The 22,640-nt window shown below is 39.2% G+C and overlaps 1 protein-coding gene and 1 long non-coding RNA gene across 4 annotated transcripts in view; one reads left to right on the top strand and one right to left on the bottom strand.

The window, feature by feature from the left end:
- Positions 1-4: 4 nt before the first annotated feature.
- LOC123615028 (uncharacterized) lies at positions 5-3,849 on the top strand. The gene is made up of 3 exons (XR_006722563.2): positions 5-138; positions 522-630; positions 2,298-3,849. It is a non-coding gene; the product is annotated as an uncharacterized LOC123615028 (long non-coding RNA).
- A 138-nt stretch (positions 3,850-3,987) lies between these two features.
- COL4A3 (collagen type IV alpha 3 chain) overlaps positions 3,988-22,640 on the bottom strand; it is a 133,683-nt gene continuing 115,030 nt past the window's right edge. For 2 of the 3 annotated variants that reach the window (XM_074364411.1, XM_045511972.2), the window contains exons 39-52: positions 21,528-21,608; positions 20,600-20,698; positions 20,292-20,339; positions 17,740-17,925; positions 17,041-17,171; positions 14,551-14,623; positions 12,589-12,660; positions 12,377-12,502; positions 11,419-11,517; positions 9,938-10,150; positions 9,156-9,333; positions 8,916-9,030; positions 7,482-7,654; positions 3,988-6,861 (exon numbers count right to left, since the gene is read on the bottom strand). In XM_074364411.1, coding sequence (XP_074220512.1) covers positions 6,777-6,861; positions 7,482-7,654; positions 8,916-9,030; positions 9,156-9,333; positions 9,938-10,150; positions 11,419-11,517; positions 12,377-12,502; positions 12,589-12,660; positions 14,551-14,623; positions 17,041-17,171; positions 17,740-17,925; positions 20,292-20,339; positions 20,600-20,698; positions 21,528-21,608 — 1,679 coding nt within the window. In that variant the 3' untranslated portion in view covers positions 3,988-6,776. Of the gene's footprint in view, positions 6,862-7,481; positions 7,655-8,915; positions 9,031-9,155; positions 9,334-9,937; positions 10,174-11,418; positions 11,518-12,376; positions 12,503-12,588; positions 12,661-14,550; positions 14,624-17,040; positions 17,172-17,739; positions 17,926-20,291; positions 20,340-20,599; positions 20,699-21,527; positions 21,609-22,640 lie in introns of those variants that run through there. The other variant, XM_074364412.1, reaches the window with a different exon arrangement.

Genomic DNA, 22,640 nt, shown 5'->3' with positions numbered 1-22,640 from the left:
TCCGGGAGCCGTAGTTGAGGCAGGTTCGTGGTCATGTGACGCAGGGAAGGGCGGACGTAAGGTTCACGCATAGGAGCGAGGGCAGTGCGACGGCCATACGGAGACATCTTTGTTGTGGGCAAAGCGCGCCAACCGCAGGTAATAATTCTTTGGGTCCGGGCTACACTTATTGGAGTTCGTGGTCTTTAGGAATCTCGTGTTTACAAGGTAAACCTTCAGAAGCTAGTTAAATAACTAGTTCTCAGGACTGTCTGCATCAAAATCAGGATTGTGTGAGGCCTTAGAATCTGCCTATTTCGCCAGTTCTGAGAGTGATTCGTAAACGTTACGCTCCAATTTTGATGACTTTTTCAGCCCTTTAACTATGTCTTCCTTAGAAGTGACCCCTACCCTGAATGGGTCCACTAATCCTTCAAGATGAGAATCACGGGTAGATAGACGTTAGGTTTCACAGTAGTTAGCGGACTTGTTTTGTTTCCAAGGACTACATGCATCTAAATACCTATCTACTAACTTTCCAGAGGAAAATCAGCACCGTGCTCATCGCCAGCGGGACTGACTGAAGCCAAATCACGGAATAGTTTGTATTCCTCGATTTTAACAAACAGTCGAACAAAGACAAACGCATGAGTATGTACTTCTCTTAAGATAGAGGTGTTACCATTCTTCAAAATAATTTAGGAAGCCCTCCGAGAATTTCGTTCTTGGGCCCCTTCTTAATATTGGCAAGTCATCCTTTAAAAATAGATTGATTTTAGGAACGGTTAGTCATTTCAAGCCAACCTTTTGGGGGAATTTAGAGACCAAACTGGGTAAGCCATCCATGACCAAAAACCTTTCGAAATGGGGGTTAGCCTGCCCCACTATTACCTTTCCACTTCTTAAATTACTTGCAGTTTGGTTTTTACTCCTGTCCCTTTCCCACTAGAGAAACTGAAATAATTTTCAAATGAAGATTGTGATCCAGTAACCAAATGCAAAGTCTTTCCCCTTAATCCTGATCACCCTTAATCTTCTTGTATCATTTGATTCTGTTAAATTAAACAAGACAAGATTCTAGTACGTCAAAGCACCCAACACTGTCTGGTAGTAAGTTCTTAAAGAAAAAAGAAAAAAGATGCTTTTTCTCCCTTACCTGGAAACTGCTCCCTTGCTTTTTGTAATAAAGTTTCATATTGGGTCTTCCTTCTCTTCCGTTATTAATGTGGACATTCCTGCTTATGATTCAAACCATGATTGACTGTCTTTGCACCCACAGTTGCCTCAAATCTTCTGCGGGAAAAGATGGTATTTAAATCTAAAGAAATTAACACATCCATTTTGTCTCATCCTGTTGCACTAGGTCTAGCCATTTCTTCCTAAATTCTCTTGAAGCTTTGATCCCAACAGGGTTTCAAACTCAAAATCTCTCCCTTTTCCCAATCCAGAGAACTTCTGAATTTCCTTTTTCAGAGATGGCAAGATTTTTTTTTCCAGTCACCAGGTTTCAAAATTCTAAAGTCATCTTTCACTGGCTTTTAAGTCCTCCTTCCTTTCGATTCTCCTACCTAAATGCCAACTGTCTACTTTCTCTGTTCCACTTGGAGACCATTACCCATCATCTGTGCTGTTACCCTTTTAACTGCCCCATTTCCAGTATTTTTCTTTCTGTAGTTCTTTCTAGATATTGGACCCATAAAGAACCTATTTTTACAGTTTGTGACATGGACATCCCAAATTTGAAGCCCCAAGTACAAAAAGAAATGGATGACTTGAAGTTCTCTATAAATCCAAAAGTTCATACTGTAATACAATAATCTTTAAAAACACTTGAAACTGAAATAGCCTGGAAGGGCAGTATATTTAATATTGGATATTGAGGTTACCATTTATATGATCACTCCACTTTTTGGCCCAAAATCTTCAGTGGATCTCTAGTCCCAACCAATGATGTACAACTTCAACCTGGTGTTCTAAACCCTAATATGGCCCTCATCTTCTCCCATGCCATTTTATCTACCACTGCATATATGTGGGCGTGATGTGTGTATATATTCCATATATTCTTGACCATCAGTTGTTCTCTGAGATTGCTTCATGTTTTCTTAACTACTTACCACCTGGAATGCCATCCTGCCTCTGATCACCTTCTGCTTCTTGAAATCCTAACTGCCCTTTAAGGGACCACCTATAATGTCCCCTCTCTTATGATTTCTTGAAGCCTCCAACTTTTGAATCACTGTTGGTGCTTACAGCACTTGTCACATTCTGTTCAGTATTATAATTATTTATGTATTTCCCTTATTTTCCTTTCCCAGGTTGTAAATTTCACATTTGAGATCAAGGTCTATATCTCACTCATCTGGATATCTTCATGGAGCTAACCATATTGAGCATGTTGTAGGTCTTGAGTATAAAGTAATGAGATCTATTTTCTTGTTTGACTTGTAAATTAAAAGTAAAGATAATTCCAAAGCAATAGTTCTAAAAATGTTTTGAGCAGTGTCAGCATTTTTAGTAACACTGTAGAGCCTCTAAAAACCTAGAGAAGGTCATATTTTTCTGAATGTTTACATTGACCCTGGTTATTCAGAATTAGTTACTTTTCCTCATGTGTTTGATTGTCTCTTGGTTTTCAGTAGGCAGAGCTGGGATTAAGGTGAGGTGAATAAGGCACCCTTAGTTCTCCACCAGTGTGCCCTGCCAATAAGTCGCAAAGAATTCCTTAGAGACGATCAAGATTTTTTTTTCTAAACAGGCTTTTAAGTAGAGAAAATGAGCTCAAACACAGCATTTGTTATTGTACTTGTCAGCAGTAAAAATAAGTTTATTAAAATGGATTTCAACTCAAATGGATTTTTCAATTCAAAATGTTTTCAAATTAGATTTTTTGAGCCCAATTATGAGAATGTTTCTTAATATTTATTTGAGCAACAACTTTCTTGGTTTTCTTAGAATTATTATCTAGCACCTCTATTCATTCTGTTTTTTCGTTTCATTATATCTGTATTGTCATTTAACACAGCCTGAAGTTTCCTTACCTATGAGATTTCATATTTTGTATATTAAAGGCATTCATCTTTACCAATTCTGTACCTTTGAAATTTTATGAATATTTTTCCTTGAATGAGGAGTATTTACATTATAACTGAGAAAAAGTTATCAAAATATATGACCCATAATTTCTGTAATCTATACATTTTCCAGTTGATTTGTAAAAACCCCTTAAATACCTCAATAGAAAGTGAGTAAAGATATGACTAGGGGTTTCACAGGAAAAAAAAAAAAGTACTAATTGAATATACTAGTTTAAAAAACCCAAATACTAATTTAAAATGATAAATGTTCAGCCTCACTGGTAATGAGCAAAAAATGTAAATTAACACAAGACAGGCAAAATTGTAAAAGAACAGCAATATCCAGTGTTGGTAAAAGTATAAGGAGATGGGTATTTTCATTACATTGTGTTGATGCAACTGAACATTCTAGCAGTGTTCCTGGAGAGCATTTATATATATATACATATATATAAATATATCTTAAAGGCCTATGATTGCAAGTCCTTTGATTCTGCAGTTTTCCTCCTAGAGATTTATCCTGAGGAACTGATTAGACAAATGTGAAATAAAATGCATATAATATGTCCATAATAAAACTAAATGTGCATCAATTAATTGATTTCTATAGTAAATCCATGTAAATAATGATTAGTTCTTGTCTATATGAAAATATGTCCTCATTGTATAATAAAAAGTTTAATTAAAAAATTTGGTTTCAAAACAGCATGTTTTTTATCCCATTTTTGTTTAAAAATGTATTTACAGGAAAAAAGTCTGGAAGGATAATACCTTAATTTTCTTGGGTGTGGGCTCAGGGATTAGGTCATGGCAATTTTTATATTCCTCTTCATAACTTCTATATCATCTGTTGTTTTTACAGTGAACAAATACAATTTTTACAATCCAAAAAAATAAGCTTGTTTGCATTTTGAAAAAATAAGACCAGATATATTTTTTCAATTTTATTCTTAGACAATACAATAAAATATTTAAGCTATAATTACAGAAATATTAGTACATAACAATATTGTAATTTTGTCAATATATAATAATATAAAATATTCAATATATTTTAAGTATATTTCATTTGCTTATAGAGTAAATATTAAGTTTAGTAGCAGTAAGTTACATTGGATGCATAAAAAAAAATCTCTGTAAGTTAAATTAGCAGTAAAATTCAAATTTAGCATTATTGTAATACTTTTATAAATAAGTTACTTAATGTCTATCTTGCAGAAAGAGCTCTGAGAAATCCATTATTTCAGCACACTGTGAAATTCCAAAACTGACGCCCCAAATTTAAAAGAAACGAGTTATTTACATTTTATCTACAAAGTTAAATCTTCCTAGCCTTATAAACTGCTGATAGGTATCTAGAAAGTAATGCACATGAGCTATGTTTTAATGCTCAATCTTAGAAGTGTGACTGAGCAACTGTCGATGTGGCGTCACTGGAATTTAAGGTTTTAGCATTACTTGTCTTCCTCAGAAGTTAAACACTGATAAGACAGCAAGAAAAGATGGAGGCTTGAGGACAAGAAGAGGCCAGTTATTCGGCATTAGCACCAGTGTAGGGCTTTTACTTATTAGTAAAACTAGATGACCTTAAGGTCATTTGCGATTTTGGACTGTAAAGAGAGGTATGGATGGAGCACGAGTAGCTAGCTGTACCTGTAGAATTGTTTCCTGGGTGTTTGCCAGAGCAGTTCTTCTCAGTCTTTGGAGGACATGAGAAATCACCTGGGGGGCTTGTTACAACACAGACTCCTGGGCTTTACCCGCAGAGCTTCTGCTTCTGTAGGTCCAGGGTGAGTCCTAGAATTTGCATTTGTGACAAGTACCCAGATGCCGCTGATGCTGCTGGTCCAGGGACCACATTTTGAGAACTGCTGACCTACAGAGGATTTGTGGAGCTCAGCTGGCCCTATGCCATTATAGGACAGTTAGGACAGTAGGATATTTTTAGAGCAAAAAAGTCATAGTATAAGGTGAGTCTAAGTGGAAGGCCCTTCTTAGTTTAAATGTAAAAATGGCTTGACATCAGTCACATGAGCAGTGAAGGATGCCAACCGTGGTCACAGTCTGTGCTGTCCTCTGGGGTCACATCTTCACTTACAGAGCAACTGAGATTGAAGCAATAACCTGAATTTAAACATCAGCACCACCAGCTCCACCTCGGTGGCTCAAGAAGCATCTTCAGAGCTTTATCTGGATGTCTGGCCTCTGAGATGCATCAAATAGTGATTCCATCAAGTGTAAATGGTTTTTTTAATGTTTTGTAGATTTTTATTTTCTTGACATTGTCCACACCTTGGCTTCTGCAACACCTAGGAGAAGCCAGAAGTCCTGGGTTTTCCCTGGCATAAATCTTGTTTTTAAACCTTTATTGAAGCCTGCTGAACTATGATGATGAAATAGAAGAACAGTAACAAAGAACAAAAAGGGGAAAAAACTAAGATATGTGAGATTCCTAACAGAAACAGTAAGTTACATTTCCTGGGGTATTAGATCAGAAACAAGTCTCTATTTTCTCCCCTTAGTGTCTGTAATTTAGTGCAGTGCCTGGGGCATGGCTTGGTGTTGAATAAAGTCTTGTTACGTTGAATTAAGTAACCTTGGGAATGTATCAACACACTGAAAAGCAAGTTTTAAGACATTCAACCTCCAAGCTGCACAATCTGTACACAATGGGCTCTTTCAATGGTTTGTAACAATATGTAATATCAAAAACATGCTTTTATAAAGGAAGAATTAGAGAAGTAACAAGGGAATAAATCTTTAAACACCCAGGTTAAATAGAAGATTTAGAGCAAAGGAAGAATATTCTGAGCCTGATTAGCCAACAAATGCCTTAAGTTCTTTTATGTATTCCTGAACCATTTATTAAGGTAAGCACCAATATTTATAGGGATGGGGATAAAGTGCAATCTAGTAAGTGGTGTCCTTGCTATTTGTGTGGCAGTAATTAATTCACTAAGGGTAAAAATTGTATCTACTTTGTATATAAGCAAACTATATTGCCACAGTGAAATGAATTCGGTGGACAAATGAAAACATCTTTTAAAGAATGTAAACCAAAACCATACAGTATTTCCAAGGCTATTATGATTCCATCCAGAGCAACCCCCTTTTTGGACTTAGTCTTCGGTTATATTTGAAAAAGCACTAAACAATCCACGAACCTCAGTTCAGTTCTGGTTCCCTCAGACCTTAGGTTATTCACCAGGTCTAAGAGTCCAGTTCTGTTCACGATGCTCTGGTATTACACTTGCTTCCATCCCCTTCCCTACCCCGGGTCTAAAGTTTTAGGAAGGTGGTCGTCAGGCAATCTAAAACAGATTCAGCCTCCCTGAGTCTCAAAGACTGAAAAGGGGCAAATCTTGGGAATCCAGTGGACCAAATAGCTCTTACCTTGCAGCGTCAAACTTTATACAGTCACCGTTTACTTAGAGCATTGGATACAAGAATATGATTTCAGTGATATTTTGTGAAAAGTCCACTGCCTATGATAAGGAAATTTGACACAGCACAGATTTAGAGACCAGTATCACAGAGACAGGATCACAGAACTAACTTAAAAGAATGCTTTGCCATGTGGGGAAACAAAATAGAAACTTTGTACTAAGCCATCATAGAGCCATACTTTTCGATTAGGGAAAAATACTTAAATAAATGCATGTTCTGCCTCATTACTTTGTTATTTAGGATGAAAAATAACAGTTCTGTTTTCTTATTTCATCAGTGTCTCCTCTTCATGCACACCTGGCAACGACTTATTATCTTTTCTAACTCCCCAGCTTTCACAGTTGATGGAATAGGTTTTCTGAAATCAAAAAACAAAACAAAAACAAACAAAAAAAACCCAAATCACATCAATTTCTAGATAACAGGGGAATGCTTCCTGGCTTTGAGATTTATTAATGAATATTGTAGCTCATCTAAACTTAATAACAGAGAAGTGTATTTCTGAAAAGATACACATTTCAACACTTTATCATTTTAGTTGTATTTCAGCAGTACTAAAGAAATGCAGGCCTTGATGCAAACTTACAGGTCATCTTTTCTGAAATGAAAACCATTCCTACCCTTTTAATACTCTGTATCACTCACAAGTCTTCCAATACAGTAAATCAAGATGAGCAGATCATTTAGTATTCTGATTCAGTAATCTATAAATTCATATATAAATACTAAATATCTTTCATAATGACAGAAATCATATTTTTAGTCTTTATTGGTACAGGAACACAAGCCATGGCTACTTGTTGACTCTAGACCACTTATCAACTGGGAGTGCCCAAGCTAAATAGGATTTTATCAGCATGAGGAGATTTCTTTTAAATGTGAGCACATAAATTCACAGGGAAAGAAAATCTAACACAGGCAAGCTTTGAATAATTCTGCAGTTGAGTCATCAGGTTAAACTCGACCTTGAATAGTTACCTGAACATTCTTTGGGGGTTTAATGAAGCCAACCAGAAACTGTAGGAATTTGAATAGTAGTTGCACGTTCCTCTTCCGTGACATTCTATAAAGGGACTGGCTCGGAATTCTTCCAGGCAGGAGCCTGGAGATGCCAGTGCTTGTCCAGCGCCCTCTGAACCTGCACTTGTGAACTGTCACAATAAAAGTATCCAAATAAGAGACAGTGCTCAAATTTTCAATGCTCTAAATTTTTTTTTTTTTTTGATAATAGAAGACAATAAGGAAAACCACCCAGAAAGCATGAATTAAACTTGTACTGCTTCACCCAGATTTACTAACATTCCAGGTACCTTCCAAGTTGAAAGATAGTAATCAACAACTTAGTAAAAGCTAGAATGCTCCTTTCCCCCAAGTCTGACAGGCTCTTTCTTGTCATCCAGGGGTCTGCTTCAATACAACCTCTGGTAAGCCTTCCCTGACCTCATCCCTGTCAGTCTGTCCCCTTATCTTGCCTTATCTCCTCGTGTACTGCTCACCATCTGAACTCAGAACTATTATTGTTATTTTGTCTTCTTGCTTCTGTGTCTACCACTAGAATATAAGCTCCATGAGGGCAGGAACTTTAGTTCCCTGCTGGTATCCTTAGTGCCTAGAATGGTCATCGCACATAGTAGGCGTTCAATAAATATTTGTTGGATTTATGACGGAATGAATGGACGTCTGTGAGTAATGGACCTCTTGGGGGAAAGGAGCAATCCAGCTTTTACTTTAGTTTTGATGACTAAGAAGGAGGAATAATGTATCATAAATGATGCAGCACAGATTATGAGTAACCCCAAACCACATGTGTGTGGGTATCAGAATCACAAATGGTCAACCCCCAGATTTCTTCACTTAGTACTTACATCTGGGCAATTTTTCTTTAAAAGGCTATTCTCTTAGTTCTCATCTTTAGAGGAACTTCAAAGGGGGCACAATACAAGGCATAAAGATTTTGGAGCAGGCAAACTCATATTTGAATCCCAGTTTTACCACTTCATAATTGTGAGATCTTGGGGAAATTACTTTACTTCATTCTTATTTGTAAAACTGTAGATGATAGAAACTACTTTACAGTGTCTTCAGAAGGATTTTGGAGGATGTATATGAAACAGCTGCCACATTAAAAAAAAAGCATTCTATTACCAATATGGTAGCTACTATTCACCTAAATGCCTTAGAATTTGTGGGTAATCTCTGAGAAGCCTAATTTTTTAAATGCTCCACTATTTACCAAAAAAATAGCTTACTTAAAGTTAAAAAAAAGTATATTTGCATATTTTCAAGCAAATGTCCGTGACATTGTGCATATCAATGTCAGGCAGTGTTGTCCCTGGGGCCACACCTCGCCCAGCCGAGTGTAAGATTCTAGGCTAATCTTTGCTGTGAATTTCCTGTGCCTTTTCTCCTTACCATGATGAAAGAAAATCCTTTCCAGAGAGAAATCCAGCCATGGGGACACGAGGGGATGTCAGTGGTTTGGCTGTGAACCGCTATGGCAATGGCAGGACCTTCACAGACGGTGCACCTGTAACATGAAACAGACTATGGCAGCATCACCACTTTCCCCACCGTGACGTGCTGCCTTACGTCCCGTCACAAACGAAGCATTTCACCCGCTCCCATCACAAAACTAAGGGATTGGCCTTTTACCTGCTAATATATGGCTCCAGGGCCCTGCCAGTAATCGGAGCCATGTCCATTGGCATCAGAGCTGGTGTTGACAGCCAGTATGAATAATCGTTTCGAGATGCGAAATTGCATACGTCGTTGATATTGCAGAATAAGAATGGCATGGTGGTAAATCGCTGCAGGCAGCTGCCGAGAGTTCCTAATTAAACATGAGACTGGGTATCACTTTAAGTAAATCAAAGTTATTCTGATTATCATTACTGATGGAGGCTAATTAAAACATAACCTATGGCAAAAACTGGAGCAAAACAACAACCCGAAGGAGCTATCTGCAAAATGTGTGATTGAAAAGTGTTAATACAGTAGAAATCAAAGATCCAGTAGGGAAACAAATCCTCCTTCGTCCTCCCACCCTTAACACTTCCTGTGCCCCCTTCTCATCAGTCTTGAGCTTGAGGACTGGCGGAGGCTGGTTACGCAGATGTCTTTGCTTCAGAGTATTCCCAGTGCTTCATATGTATATAATAGTCAGTAACCAGACAAAGCCTTTGAAAAGATTTACTTTAAAGATTAAAAGGCAGACAGATGATTCAAGTGAAGAGTGTTTGCACTGAACAGGACGAACTAGACTGGCATTTATGAACCAGCTCCTTTTTAGAGTTTACATTCCAGAATGAATATTAGACATTAGGCCAATAGTCAGGTTGTTTACATTTAACTTCAGAGAGAAGAACCCCACGCCATAAAAATGTACAGACTGTATGTGGAGCAAAGTGGCTGGAAACAAGAACGGGGGGCATTACCCAGGTCCTGTCCGTGGGATCGTTCATTTCCTTGTACAAAGAGAAGAGAAAATCCACTATAGAGCGGCTCTGTGCCTTCTGGACAGGAAGGAATCGCTGTGGTCTGGCTGTGCCGGGTGAAGACAAAGCCCCTCATGGCTGTCCCCCTTGCAGGTGGCCCAGTGTCTCCAGGTTTCCCCTTCGAGCCTGGCAGTCCATCGAATCCAGGCGGGCCTTTAAAAAACACGTTACACATGCTGCAATGCAAACAAAACCTCCAACTTGTTCCAAAATACTAATTTAAATGTTTATATATATGTCTAAAGCCTCAAATATAGAAAGAAGTCCTAAAGAATAATGGTTTATAAAATGGCCAAACAATATTCTTGACTATTATCACACAATGTCTCTAATTATAGATATTTGTGTGTATTTGATGATGAGTTTTTTGAGATCAGGTCTTCTTTATCTCTGTATTGCCCTGAGGTGCCTGGCATCAAGACTAACTTTACTTGCCGATAATTCTCAACACAGTTTGTATTGCAGTGCCCTTGGTCTTGCTGTGGTCGCATTCTGAAACCCAGACTTGGTCAATAAAAGTTTCAAATTAATAGAATTATTAAAAAGAGTTTTGTTTTTTTAGCACTTTGAAGAACACTTTTGGGGGAAAGTCAAACGATTAACAGTGTTTTAAAGCACACTCATGACAATACTAAATCATAAGTGATTATGCAATTAATAGTACAATTAATATCATTAGCATTCTATTTGAATTTTTAAAGACAAATCTCCAGTCTTTACAGTTGTATTATAGTAGATCTGGGCACATGCCAATAAGCTGGGAAATCACATTTAGAATTTTTTCTTACTTGAACAAAGTCAGCAATCCTAAAAACATAAGATTTGGATATCTAAGTATTTTCTAGAAGGGTGTTTTTAAAACTTTTGCAGAAGGTGGATTTTGATCCAGGCATATTAAATTGACACATGTAAGCTTATGTGCAGATTAAAATACTTAAGAGGCCTCTTTTCAGGATGCACATATGAGCTGTGAGTTGTATTCAAGAAAGGGATAGTTACAAGATGGCTTTTCCAAAAAAGGATACTAAGTTTCTCTTTTATTGATATGAAGGTAATATTTTTCCAACCATGTACTTCTGTGCCATTCTTATAAGTAGGCTATTAACTAAGAATACAATATTGGCCTTTCTGAAAATAGAATTGGTGTGCCCTTAGGTCTATCTGTCCTCAAGTTAAAAAATTTGAGTACATTAGCCCAGTTAAGAGAGAGGAAGAATGGTCTATTCCAATAACATTTGATTTTTTTTGTCTTCTTCCAAAAGAACGTTTTGCCTCTGACTTCTAGTCTACTCTGCACAACACAAACTGAAAGATCTCGATTACTCTTGTAGTCACAAACTCCAACAAGGCTCCTGCCTCTGTGTGTATATATGAAGAATAGCTCTCCTTCAGTGACGGAGAAGAGCCAGGTGTTTGATTACCTTTCTCTCCTTTACAACCTTTGTTGCCTTTTTCTCCAGTTGGTCCAGGAATTCCTGGTATTCCATCCTTGCCTGGTTTACCTCTTGGCCCACAAGGTCCTAGGCAAAAAACCAACACATAGGATAAAAGGCTGGGGTAGCCAACCATCCCGGTTTACCCAAGACTACCCCAATTTCAGCAATAAACATCCTGCAAACAGAACAGACCCTCAGCCCTGGGCAATCTGGGACAACTGGTCGTCTAACTTGTTACACCATACTTTCCAGGGGGAATAAAAGACCCTAAGAAATGAACTAGGAGTATATGAAATACAGCAGTTTAAAATTGTGCTACCATTTTGATTTATGCTGTTCCAGAATTCACTATGCTCTCGTATAGATCAAAGTAATAAGTAATCTTTCTCTTATCTCCCAGGTGATTCAGGCAAACTTAGAACACAACAATTCCATTTAGAAGTCTATTACAATATGCTAAGCCTTGAATAAAGGGGTTAGTTCAATTTCTATGTGCTAATATTTTGAAAAGATTTCATAATATTAAGCATACATTTGTATTTACTTCTTTTCCAAGTGCTGTACAAAGTGTTAGAAAAGTATAAACACAAAGGACTCAGGTTTATTTGGGCAATCATTCAGAAATACTCAGAGCTCTAAGACTGACAGTTGTCAGAGAAGATAGACAATACTTCTACCTTAGTAAAAAAAAAAGGCATGAGTGCCCCGAAATGTATTTGCTCAGGTTCATGCTATACACAACAGTTTTCAATAGATTCAATAGATTCAAAAGGTCTTTTATTTGCTGGTCAGGAGTAAAATGAGTTCAATTCTAAAGCTGATTATTAAAAACTCTATAATATGTAACATTTTCTATGAAGTATCGTTTGCTTCCAAAGCACTTCACAGGTATTTTTATTGAACTACTTCCTAGTGGTCCAAGTCAGTGCTTCCAGTTCCACACCTGGGATTCCCGGTGGCCCTGGGGGCCCAGGTTCTCCTTGCACCCCTGGTTCCCCAGCTGGGCCAGGGGGCCCTGGGCTTCCTGGAAGGGAGAGGATCTGAACTGTGCCAGGGTCTCCACGTACACCTATTAACATGAACATACGAAGATGATGGCTTTAATGATAAGTTAGTCTTTCTTTGGGGAGGCAATACTAAGAAAGTAATATTTACCAGGTGGTCCTTTTGGCCCAATTCGCCCTGGAGGTCCAGGTGGTCCCAGAAATCCTGAATTACCCTTCTCCCCTTAAAAAAAAAAAAAAAAAAAAAAAAAAAGGCAGTGTAATTCCACTTAGAACAATGGGTTACCTAGCTCAGGTTCCTGATCTGCTCTAAGGGTAGCTACTGGGAGTTACAACTGGAGATTATGAACTCTGTGACAATGGCTACAACTTAATTATATTCACGTGGGTTTTATCATTTCATTTGGACCCAACTGGTCATATTTAATGTCTACTAAATACATTTTAGAAATAGGCATTAAGAGCTAGTATTTTAGCATTGAAGGAGAAGAGTTCTTTAGAGTTCATTTTTTAAGTTCAGAAACCAATTTAATACTTAAGATTAAATATGAAGTGACATTAAAACCTGTCTTAGCACTTCCTGGTGAATTATACTGGTTGTCATGGTATCTGCTTTCTCAGCTTATTACCCTAGCTTTACTAGTAGCCCAAAGTCTGTGACGTTAGGAACTCTCATGAGCTCGTATAGAATATCTGCTTTAAGGTAAACTATCAGAATGGTAAGATTCCTCTCCCAGTCTTTGACATGAATAATAGTTTACCAAGAACCATTGATTTGGAGAAATACGCTCTTTTAAAAAATCTTGATATAATGTAGATATTACATCCAATTATTTAGAAAGAACTTAATACTAAATACGATATTCATAGAAGAAATATAATAAAACAATGATATTACCAAAAGTTGGCTGGCAACTACACTATAAATTGTCCACTCAATATCAGAACTTGGGGGTAGTGTTAACATTTGCTTACATACACCAGAAGAGGCCTAAGTATTTTTTCCTTTGGAAGATAAAATTTTCCAAATAGAGAAGTGCAAACTCAGTAGTGTCACATCATGGACAGTCTTATTCGGAAATCTAAGAGAGTAATTGGATGTGTTTCATGGAACATATTTCAAAAGAACTGATTTTATGAATCTTCTCTCTATATTCATCTAAATATTTCACCAGAACATTTCTTTCTTTAGCAGAGCCTTTCTGTAATTTTTCAAATCTTAGCTATTCCTTTCCTAAGACTTGGGGGAGTGACAGATGGTACATCTTTCCCCCTCACCCATCCAATGTCTAGTGAGATTCTTCAGAATCACTTGCTTTGCTCTCTTAGCTAATCTGCTCCTTGAAGAGCCAGTGGTTGAAAGCATTGAAAAGGCTCCCTTTGAAATCCACCTTGTCCTCCCTCGGACCTGGAACACAGTTTTGTTCACTTTGGCTACACTTACTGTTTAGCATCTGTTTAGTCTATGATAACAGACTCCCTGCTTACACAAAACAATACCAGTGGATTTAACCAGCTAAGACAACAAATCCAATATTCAAAATGTCATTCAAGGTCATAGCACCCTTATGGGAGATCTGATTATTTTCTGAAATCTGAAGCTTAAGTTTATGTGTATGAATATTTTAAATTAAAAAAACCTCCAAATTATATGTCTTCTCTGATTAAAAACATAATAAAATTAAAAAAGCCCCATAAAAATGCTTAAACCTGCATATAAAAACTTACTTACCCTCTTCCATTAAGAGTTTGGTGTATGTTCTTTTAGATTTTCAGCTTTTAAAAATGATCGCACATGCACAAGGTAAAATAAACCATTCAAAGCAATACTGTTACCATTGGTGGAGTTACCCATTCCCTAGCCTGACACTGAGTACTCTCAAACGTAACCACTTTAAACTGTTTCTGTTTTACATTTTTCTGGTTTATATCTTCAAGTCCCCTGGAGCTGGGTGCTGGTGGAGTCTTCCTTCTTTATTCATACTGAGGTCCTATTTGTACCCCAACTGTCTGTAGTAACTGGAGGGGTTCAGTAAACATTCGTGTGCCCTAAAATATGAATCGCAGTCATTGTCTTTGCATCCAAAGAACAGTCAGTGCACAAAAGCAGTACCTTCCATGCCTGGAAATCCATAGAATCCAGGGTCACCTCTGACCCCTGGCAGACCTGGGACACCTGGTGCTCCCTGTTTCAAATAAGAAAGAGCAGAACCACAGACAAATTTTTAAAATCACAATACTTAACATTGTTTTTTTAAAAAGGAAATATGATATGATATTACATCGGGTCACAATAAGCTGAAGTTGACAGACATCATTTTTACCTTCCAATCCAGTATCTCACCTCCTGTAACTCCTGTGCCACCGAGACCTCATCTTAAGGCTATGATTTTCAATAAAAAAGAAGATAAAAACTACCCTTCAGCCCAAGGGCAAACTTCTGATGTTAAGGTATGTTGGTGTGAGAATTGGATATAATTCAATATTCTGTATCTTAAACTGAACTGCCCAATATTTGGAGATCTTTCAGGAAGAACAGGCACCAGGCTTCTAGAATGAAAATTCTAAGTTGTGTTTGTAATTTTCTTGCCAAGACAACAGAGTTGCTGTTGGATTGCAGCCGCCATTGTCATTCTAACTAAGCCATCAGAGTTCTAAATTACTCTGGTCAGAGTGGTACAAGTAAAGCTTCCAGGGATGGGAGCAGGAAGAGGATGTCAGGCAAGTTTTGACACATACTTTCAGCAAGGATGCAGTGATCTAATGGGGAGGAGATGCTTCTTCCTTATAAGGCTTACACTAATTGCTCTTGTGGCCACAAGATGCTCGAGCAAGGCCAGGGGAGGAGAGGGGAGGGGGCATGGCTTCTGAAAAGAGTTATATGTCAGAATGCACGTTGACTCTATACTCTTAAACTGTCCATATGAATTAAGATGGAATGCTATTAGTTGAAAACAATGAACGGAGGTCATGAAAAATGCCAGCAATAACAAAACTGGTCTTTGAGCCAGCTGTCTTTGGAACAAGAAGACCAAGAAAGGAAGAGTCTTATCTCTTAGATAAGGTGGTGTAAGGTTAAGTAAACAGGAGGGAGAGAAAACAGAACCTTCTGATCAGGGATTCTCAGGTTTTTTCCGTCTGGCCTGGTCTCTCCAGGCGAAGGTAACCAGGGAGGAGGACCTTGCCTGAGGCCCAGCCCTGGGGTGGGGAGGGAGCTGTTTCCTGCAAGGAAAGAGCTGTTAAGGGCAGAGGGTCAATTTTGACATCCATCAGGAAGAATTCTCTTTCAAGTGCAAATGTGGAAGCCTAGGCTGACTTTGGAAGCACAGAGGATTTAAGAGAAATTACATTTCCAAACCAGACTTTCCTCATCCCAGTGTCCTTGGACGGACTTTCAATGTGATCATAGGACTAGTGTTTGCCTCTTTCAAAGAATCATGGAGAACATGAGAAATACCTAAGACCGGAGAGGGGCAAATATCTCATTCAAAAAAAAAAAAAAAGTTTTAGAAAAGTAGATTCTGGAAACCAAAGACCAAGAGAGCTTAAGAGAGCTTAACAGGTTTCCTACAATAAGCCATGCTAAAGTATCTCATTATCCATCACTAGTGAAAACTCAGCATTTATCACATAACTCCGATTTCCTCATCAGTTTCTAAGAATTTGATGTAACCAGAGGAATCAGGCTTTTCAGATACACTGCTAAGAGAAAGCTCGGAAGGCAGTCCTGGGGCTGAGTGAGATTCTGTGAGTTGAGAGATCTTAACAGGCTGGGAGCATGAGCCTAAATGAACAAAATGATATCTCAGAAAGATAAATGTGAACGTTCTGCACATTAGTTACAAATAAAGAAGCAGACAAGACAAAAAATAATGCAGAAAACATAGTAGCAATTCATGAGGTAAAGGCACATGGGCTTTTGACGACTTTGTGTGGTGAGCACAATGTGACCAGGCAGCCACACAGCCCATGAGGGGCTCTAGGCTGGGTTATCAAGTGAGATGTCCAGGATGGTGAGACACCCCCATCCTCTAGCCACTCCGTGGGGTACTGAGTTCTCACTCCTGGAAGGTGTTTGTCCCAGGGGCTGCATGTTTAAGGTATTGACAAACTAGGATACACTCAGAATAGAGGTGGGGTTGATGAAAGGTTAACTTGAATTTGAAAAAAACAGGTATTTATGCAGAGAGAAAATACTTAGAAGGAAATGAGAGCTATTTACAAACACTGGAAGGTATGTTGTGGGGAGAAAATAAATAGACGTTTAGAAGATGGCAAATTTCAAAGCATGTTAATAGAGAAAAATTACGTTGTCATCTAGAGTGACCCCAGACTCTTAGGTGGAATTGTTTAGAGTCTACGCAAGAAAAGGTCAGGAGTGACATAGAGCAGGGTCCCATACTAGACTTTCAAAGGCCACTTAGAGACCAAATCTGTCCAACTTTTAAGATTCTTTGATTCTCTGAACCTTCTGGGCTCTGTCTTCTTTTGGATGCACTGCACAGAAGCATCATAAGTGGGACATATTTATTGTTTCCAGGTAGATCTGATCCTGGCAATTGATTTAGAAGAATAAGACATCAAAATGATTTTCCAGACTTACCGGATGACCCGGTGGCCCCATGTCTCCTACAGTTCCAGGTGGACCTCTTGGGCCAGGCTTGCCCATAAATCCTTTGTCTCCTTTTATGCCTTCTACAGGACTCCCTGGAGGCCCGGGGGGCCCAGGCTCACCTGAATTCACAAAAAGCCTGTCAGTATTGTCAGTCAGGGAGCTTCTCAGGTTCTTGTGGCCCGTGAGACGCCCAAGAAAGGCCACAGGAGGAGAGGGAAGGGATCAGGGGTCAGTGATCCCTTTGAACAAAGAACACACCCTGCACCTTATCCTTACCGTGAACATTCTTTCCCTTGTGATGGGGTTGCAGTAATGCAGACAGAATGAGATAATGCAAGCCAAAGCACCCGGCACGAGGCAGAAACTGTTTCTCCCCGGTGACTGTCAGCTAGAGCAGGATCTGTGCTAACCTAGCATCTGACAGAGTAGCTCAATACATATTGGTGAATGGAGGCATCTCTCTCTTTCAGGCTCATTAATTTGGTATTCATTAATTTTTCAGGCCCCTCTGCCTAACACCAACAGCCTTACTGCACTCTGTGTGAGAATGGGGGGGGGAGGGGATGGGGAGACAGAGGAAACCAGAGGCAAAAAGAAGCAAGACAGTCACACGAGGAGAAGGTTCAAAGCTTCTGATGTCAAATGTTACTTTTGTTCTTTCATCTTATTTAAAAGTAGACTCTCTACCTGGGTCTCCTCTTAAGCCCGGTGGACCTCCATCTCCTTTTTGGCCGGGGATGATGGCACCAGGAAAGCCTGGTGGCCCTGGGGGTCCTGTCATGCCAATGGGCCCTCGAGGCCCAGCATCTCCCACGGTCCCTTTCCTGCCAGGGAGGCCAGGCAAGCCCGGGACGCCCCTGTCTCCTTTGGCTCCTGCAAAGAAAAAGGTCTGATAAGTTTCTGTAATGCCCCTGTGCTTGGTGTTATCACTCTCGGTTATCCCTGATAATGGAGACTCTTTGCTTAAAGGTGTTAAGATTCACCATACAATATGCTTTTAAAAGAGGCTGGCAAAAGAAATACAGGTCTACAAGGACTGAGTCTAGACTCAGTTCTGCCTCCAAGTGGCCATTTGAGCCTGGCAAAGTCACGTGACTGTTACAAACTCTCAGTTCCCTTAATTTAAAATTAAAGATAATACCTGACTTAATTCGGTTATTTAAGTATCAAGCGAGAGAATAAACAGATGGAAAAGCATGGTGTAAGCTCTGAAGTGTTCTGTGCATGTTAACCACAATCATTATCTGATGAACTTTAATTGCAATGACATTATTAAATCACAGATAATTCAACAGAGCATTAAAATGCTAAACTTGATGGCCCTGGTTTGTGCTTCATGTGTTGCCCAGCCAAACCTAGACAAAGGAACAACAAAGCTGCAATCCCCATTCTGTCCTCTGGTGGCTTCTCCCCCACGTCACAAACACTAGTCTGGAAAGGACAGAGGTGGCAGGAGGTTTGGGTTTACCAAAGAAGGCCTCCCCAAAAGGTCACACCTTAATGCTAATATTTTTCATCTCAGAGAACCTTCAAGAAGCCGTGCTTTGATATTCATGGATGGAAGTGTTGTATGCATGGAAAATGCTCCCTCTCTTCTCCCTCCCATCTTTGTCTTATTCTAGAAATAATAAATGGCATGAAGATGGGAGACAGAAGAAAGGAAGAAGACAAAGTGAGGATAAGGCTGACGGCACAGAGGAAGAGCTTGGGAGGTTACAGATTATGCAGTGAAGGCTTGGAGTGATGAAAATAAAATAGATAAATATTGAATACCCAGCCCTTTGTCTGCCTTGTTCATTAACTTTTTTATGCCTGTAATTTATGCTTTTAAAAGAAAATATTTAGCTGATTTCAGCTCACTTCAAGCTCTGAAATGCTGGATTTGTACCACAGGGTCTGGCGATGGTCTGAGGCACCAAGATGATGTCTTGGGTTGTATATTCCATGTCCATGAGCTGCTTCCTTGTTTTACAATATGATTTCTTTTTAGGATTTAGGAGAATTAAACTAACTAAAAGGATGCACACCTTCCAAGTCTCAATGAACTCTTCTCTTATGTTTAGCTGTCCTGGAGGTACTGAGGTGCATAATCATTTACTTACATAATTAGGATATTTGTTTTTTTTTTTTTTTTTAAGCCTTCTTAACTTAAAGTTTGATCGTTTTTTATCAATGTATATTTCTAATGAAGTGCTAAACTGATCTCATTCCAAATGGTTAAATGGTGAGCTTAGCCTAAGAAAATGAACAGAAACTCTCCTTTTGACCACAATTCTAAACCTAGGCTGTGAAAAGCCTTCCTGTTCATGGGGAAGGAAGGGGGCTGGGAGATGTGAGGGACACTGAGCTCAACCCAGAAGATTATCATATCATCCAGAAACAAACAGGAAAGAACAGCCCTTGTCTGCTTTCACAGCTGAGCTGGTAGGTCGGGGGCAGTTCCTGCCCCGTGGGGTTTCTCAGTAGCATCAGGCTATTCTTTGCTGGTTCTTTTAAGCATCAATAACCAGAGGCCTTCACTGGGTTTAGGACTGTTTGCTAATAAAATACTCCCATCTGCAGGACCCACAGCTGAGAAAGGTGCAGTGTGCAAAAAACCTAGTATTTCTTCTGGCAGGTTTCTCTACAAAACGGAAAAAGTTGAAAGAAGCTGCTTATCTTATAAAATACCGGCATGAGAATTCCAGACTTGCAGTCTGTCAAACAAAAAAGCTTGTCTGTACTTTGAATGACACATTGCCGTGTCTGAGATGCTGACGGCGTTACTGGGAAGCCCTTAATAAACAGTAAGTAGCCCGAGCCACAAGCTGGCTCTGGGGGTTGGAACCAGACCTATGAAGATGACAAAGCGGGAAAGGATTAGTGTTATTACTGCATCTGAGAACAGCAGGGAGGAGACTGCTTGAGAAACCGTGAACTCCACCTCCATCTTTTTAGGTGATGGATTTAAACTGTGCAAACAATGACAACAAAACAAATACATAAGAAGTCCTTTTTATGTTGAAAGACTTCCACAGAAGGAAATTCCAAACAGAATCACAATTTGTAGTTTGTTCATTTTACTGTGATGATAATAATGAAGCACTTTTCCTGGAATACTAAGAATATAAACATCTCATGTTGCCAGGGGCACTTCGTTAATTTAGTATGTTAAGCTTGCTTCATCTATCAAGAATATTAAATTAGATTCTGTCCTTGAAAATGTATGTCACTAGGTTCAGGAAGGAAGAACTACTCACCTTGGGCACCAGGTTTCCCTCTTGGGCCTGGAAGTGCCCCCAGCAAACCTGAAAGAGAAAAATTTAACAGATTAATATTTTATATATATATGGTTTATATTATTATATACATTAATATATATAACTTAGTCGGCTTGGTCGACTTCATTTTGGCAACAGAAAGAAGTTTAGTTATCACACACCCAGAATACGTTAAAGATCATTAGTTCTGTGAGAGAAGAATTTCTGGAGCAGTGAAGGATTACAGTGTTACTAATGAGTCTATGAAAAGTAAAATGAGTGTGTCCAAGATGATGAGCAAGCTCTACCCGTTTCTCCTTTTTCTCCTGCTGGACCAGGAATTCCATCACGTCCTTGATCACCTCTTTCACCCACTGGTCCAGGGTTTCCAGGGAATCCTGGAGGGCCTGAAGAAAATAAAACGCCATTCAAAGAGAGAACTTACTATCAGATAGAGAAAGACAAATTTTTATCACTTATATATGGAATCTAAAAAAAAATGTTACAAATCATTTACAAATCAAAGATAGACTCATGGGCATAGAAAACAAACTACGGTTACCAAAGGGGAAAGGGGGGAGAGGGGTAAATTAGGAGTTTGGGATTAACAGATACACTCTACTATACATAAAACAGATAAACAAAAGGGCCTACTGTATAGCACAGGGAACTATATTCAGTTTCTTGTGTTAACATATAATGGAAAATAATTTGAAAAAATATATATGTGTGTATACATATACAACTGAATCGCTTTACTATACATCTGAAACTAACATTGTAAATCAATCACATATCAGGAAAAAACAAAATTTAAAAAAGGAAAAAAACAAAACAAAAAAACCCAGCAACCGCCCCCCCCAACTCCTAAAGAAAGAGAGGATTTACTTCCTCTCAGTGGCCTAATGTGAACACCAGATATGTGGAATTCTGTTAGAGGTGTTCATTTTTCAGAACTGTAGTTATGTGACGCTAGATTCACTGTGAAAACCATGGACAGACTAATGCTATCAGGAGGATCTCACTTCGGAACGTGTAGGTTGGCAGACTGTTGAATTAGGTAGATATAAACACCGAACCTCACTTTTCTGCACTGCTGCCTGGGGACTGAGGAACTGGGAGCCACCTTCTCAGGAGCAGGTGTGGGTTAGAGATACAAATGTACTGAGATTCCAACCTCAGGAGAAGATAGGCTTCCCTCACAAAAGGGAACCAGACAAAGCACAGAAACGGAACCTGGAGGGCCTTTTATTCCTGGAAAGCCAGGGAAGCCTTTCATTCCTTTAGACCCCACATCGCCATCAGGGCCCGGCTTTCCTGTAAATGAAGAGAGAGGGGAAGGGAAAAAGAAAACCGAAAGATAAATGATTCCAGCAGAGGCTCCCGCGGTCGCGTCTCACGGTCAGCTGTGCTCACGCTGGCCTTTAGGAGGCGCTCTTGCCACCAGTCACCTCGGGCTTTCGACCTGGCTGTTACTTCCCCAGAGAAGCTCAGCAGAGATGTGTCCAATAATTTTCAAAGGTGTGCGGATTCCAGCCACGTGGACTGCTTCACATCTGATGTATAACTTTAATTGGGAGTTAAATCCATTGAACATTTCTATGTTTGAAAAGGTAGTTTACGTAGTATCTTTAGGTAAGAGCTGAAGCTGCAACCCAATGGTTTTGCAGTTGTTTTTAATCAAACAAAATGAAAACTTAGATTCAAATAATAGGCAAATAAGAAAGCAAGCCAATGTTCAACTTGGAAACATGCCAGGGGGGAAAAAAAAACAAAACCCTTGGACATCAGTGTTAAGGGTTGAATTGTTTAGCTCCCATATACATATGTCAAAGTCCTAACCCCAGTGTCTCAGAATATCACTGTATTTGGAGGCAGGGTCTTTAAAGAAATAATTAAGTTAAAATGAGGTCACTAGGGCAGTCCCTAATGCAATATGACCGATGTCCTTATAGGAAGAGATTAGGACAGAGACACACAGAGGAAAGACACAGGGAGAAGACAGCCACATACAAGCCAAGGAGAGAGGCCTCAGAAGAAATGAACCCCGCTGACACCTTGATCACAGACTGCCAGCCTCCAGAACTGTGAGAAAATGAATTTCTGCTGTTTAAGTCCCCCCACCTACGGTATTTGCTATGGAAGCCCTAGAAAACTAACACGAATATCATCAGACCGGACATGGAACCAACACTGAGCGTCTTTGGGCTGAATTCGTCTAGGCAGCACTTCCAAAGTTTCATTTACAGGAGGAGGTTTGTAGATTTTGGTTAACCAAACCGGACTGAAATTAGCGCCTCGTGATTAACTGCGTCTTCGAATTTGAAGACGAAAGTTTAATACAAGCAA

This window comes from Camelus bactrianus, chromosome 5 (assembly GCF_048773025.1).
Source record: "Camelus bactrianus isolate YW-2024 breed Bactrian camel chromosome 5, ASM4877302v1, whole genome shotgun sequence".
Lineage (NCBI taxonomy): Eukaryota > Metazoa > Chordata > Mammalia > Artiodactyla > Camelidae > Camelus > Camelus bactrianus.
This window is presented reverse-complemented; position numbering and strand designations above follow the sequence as displayed.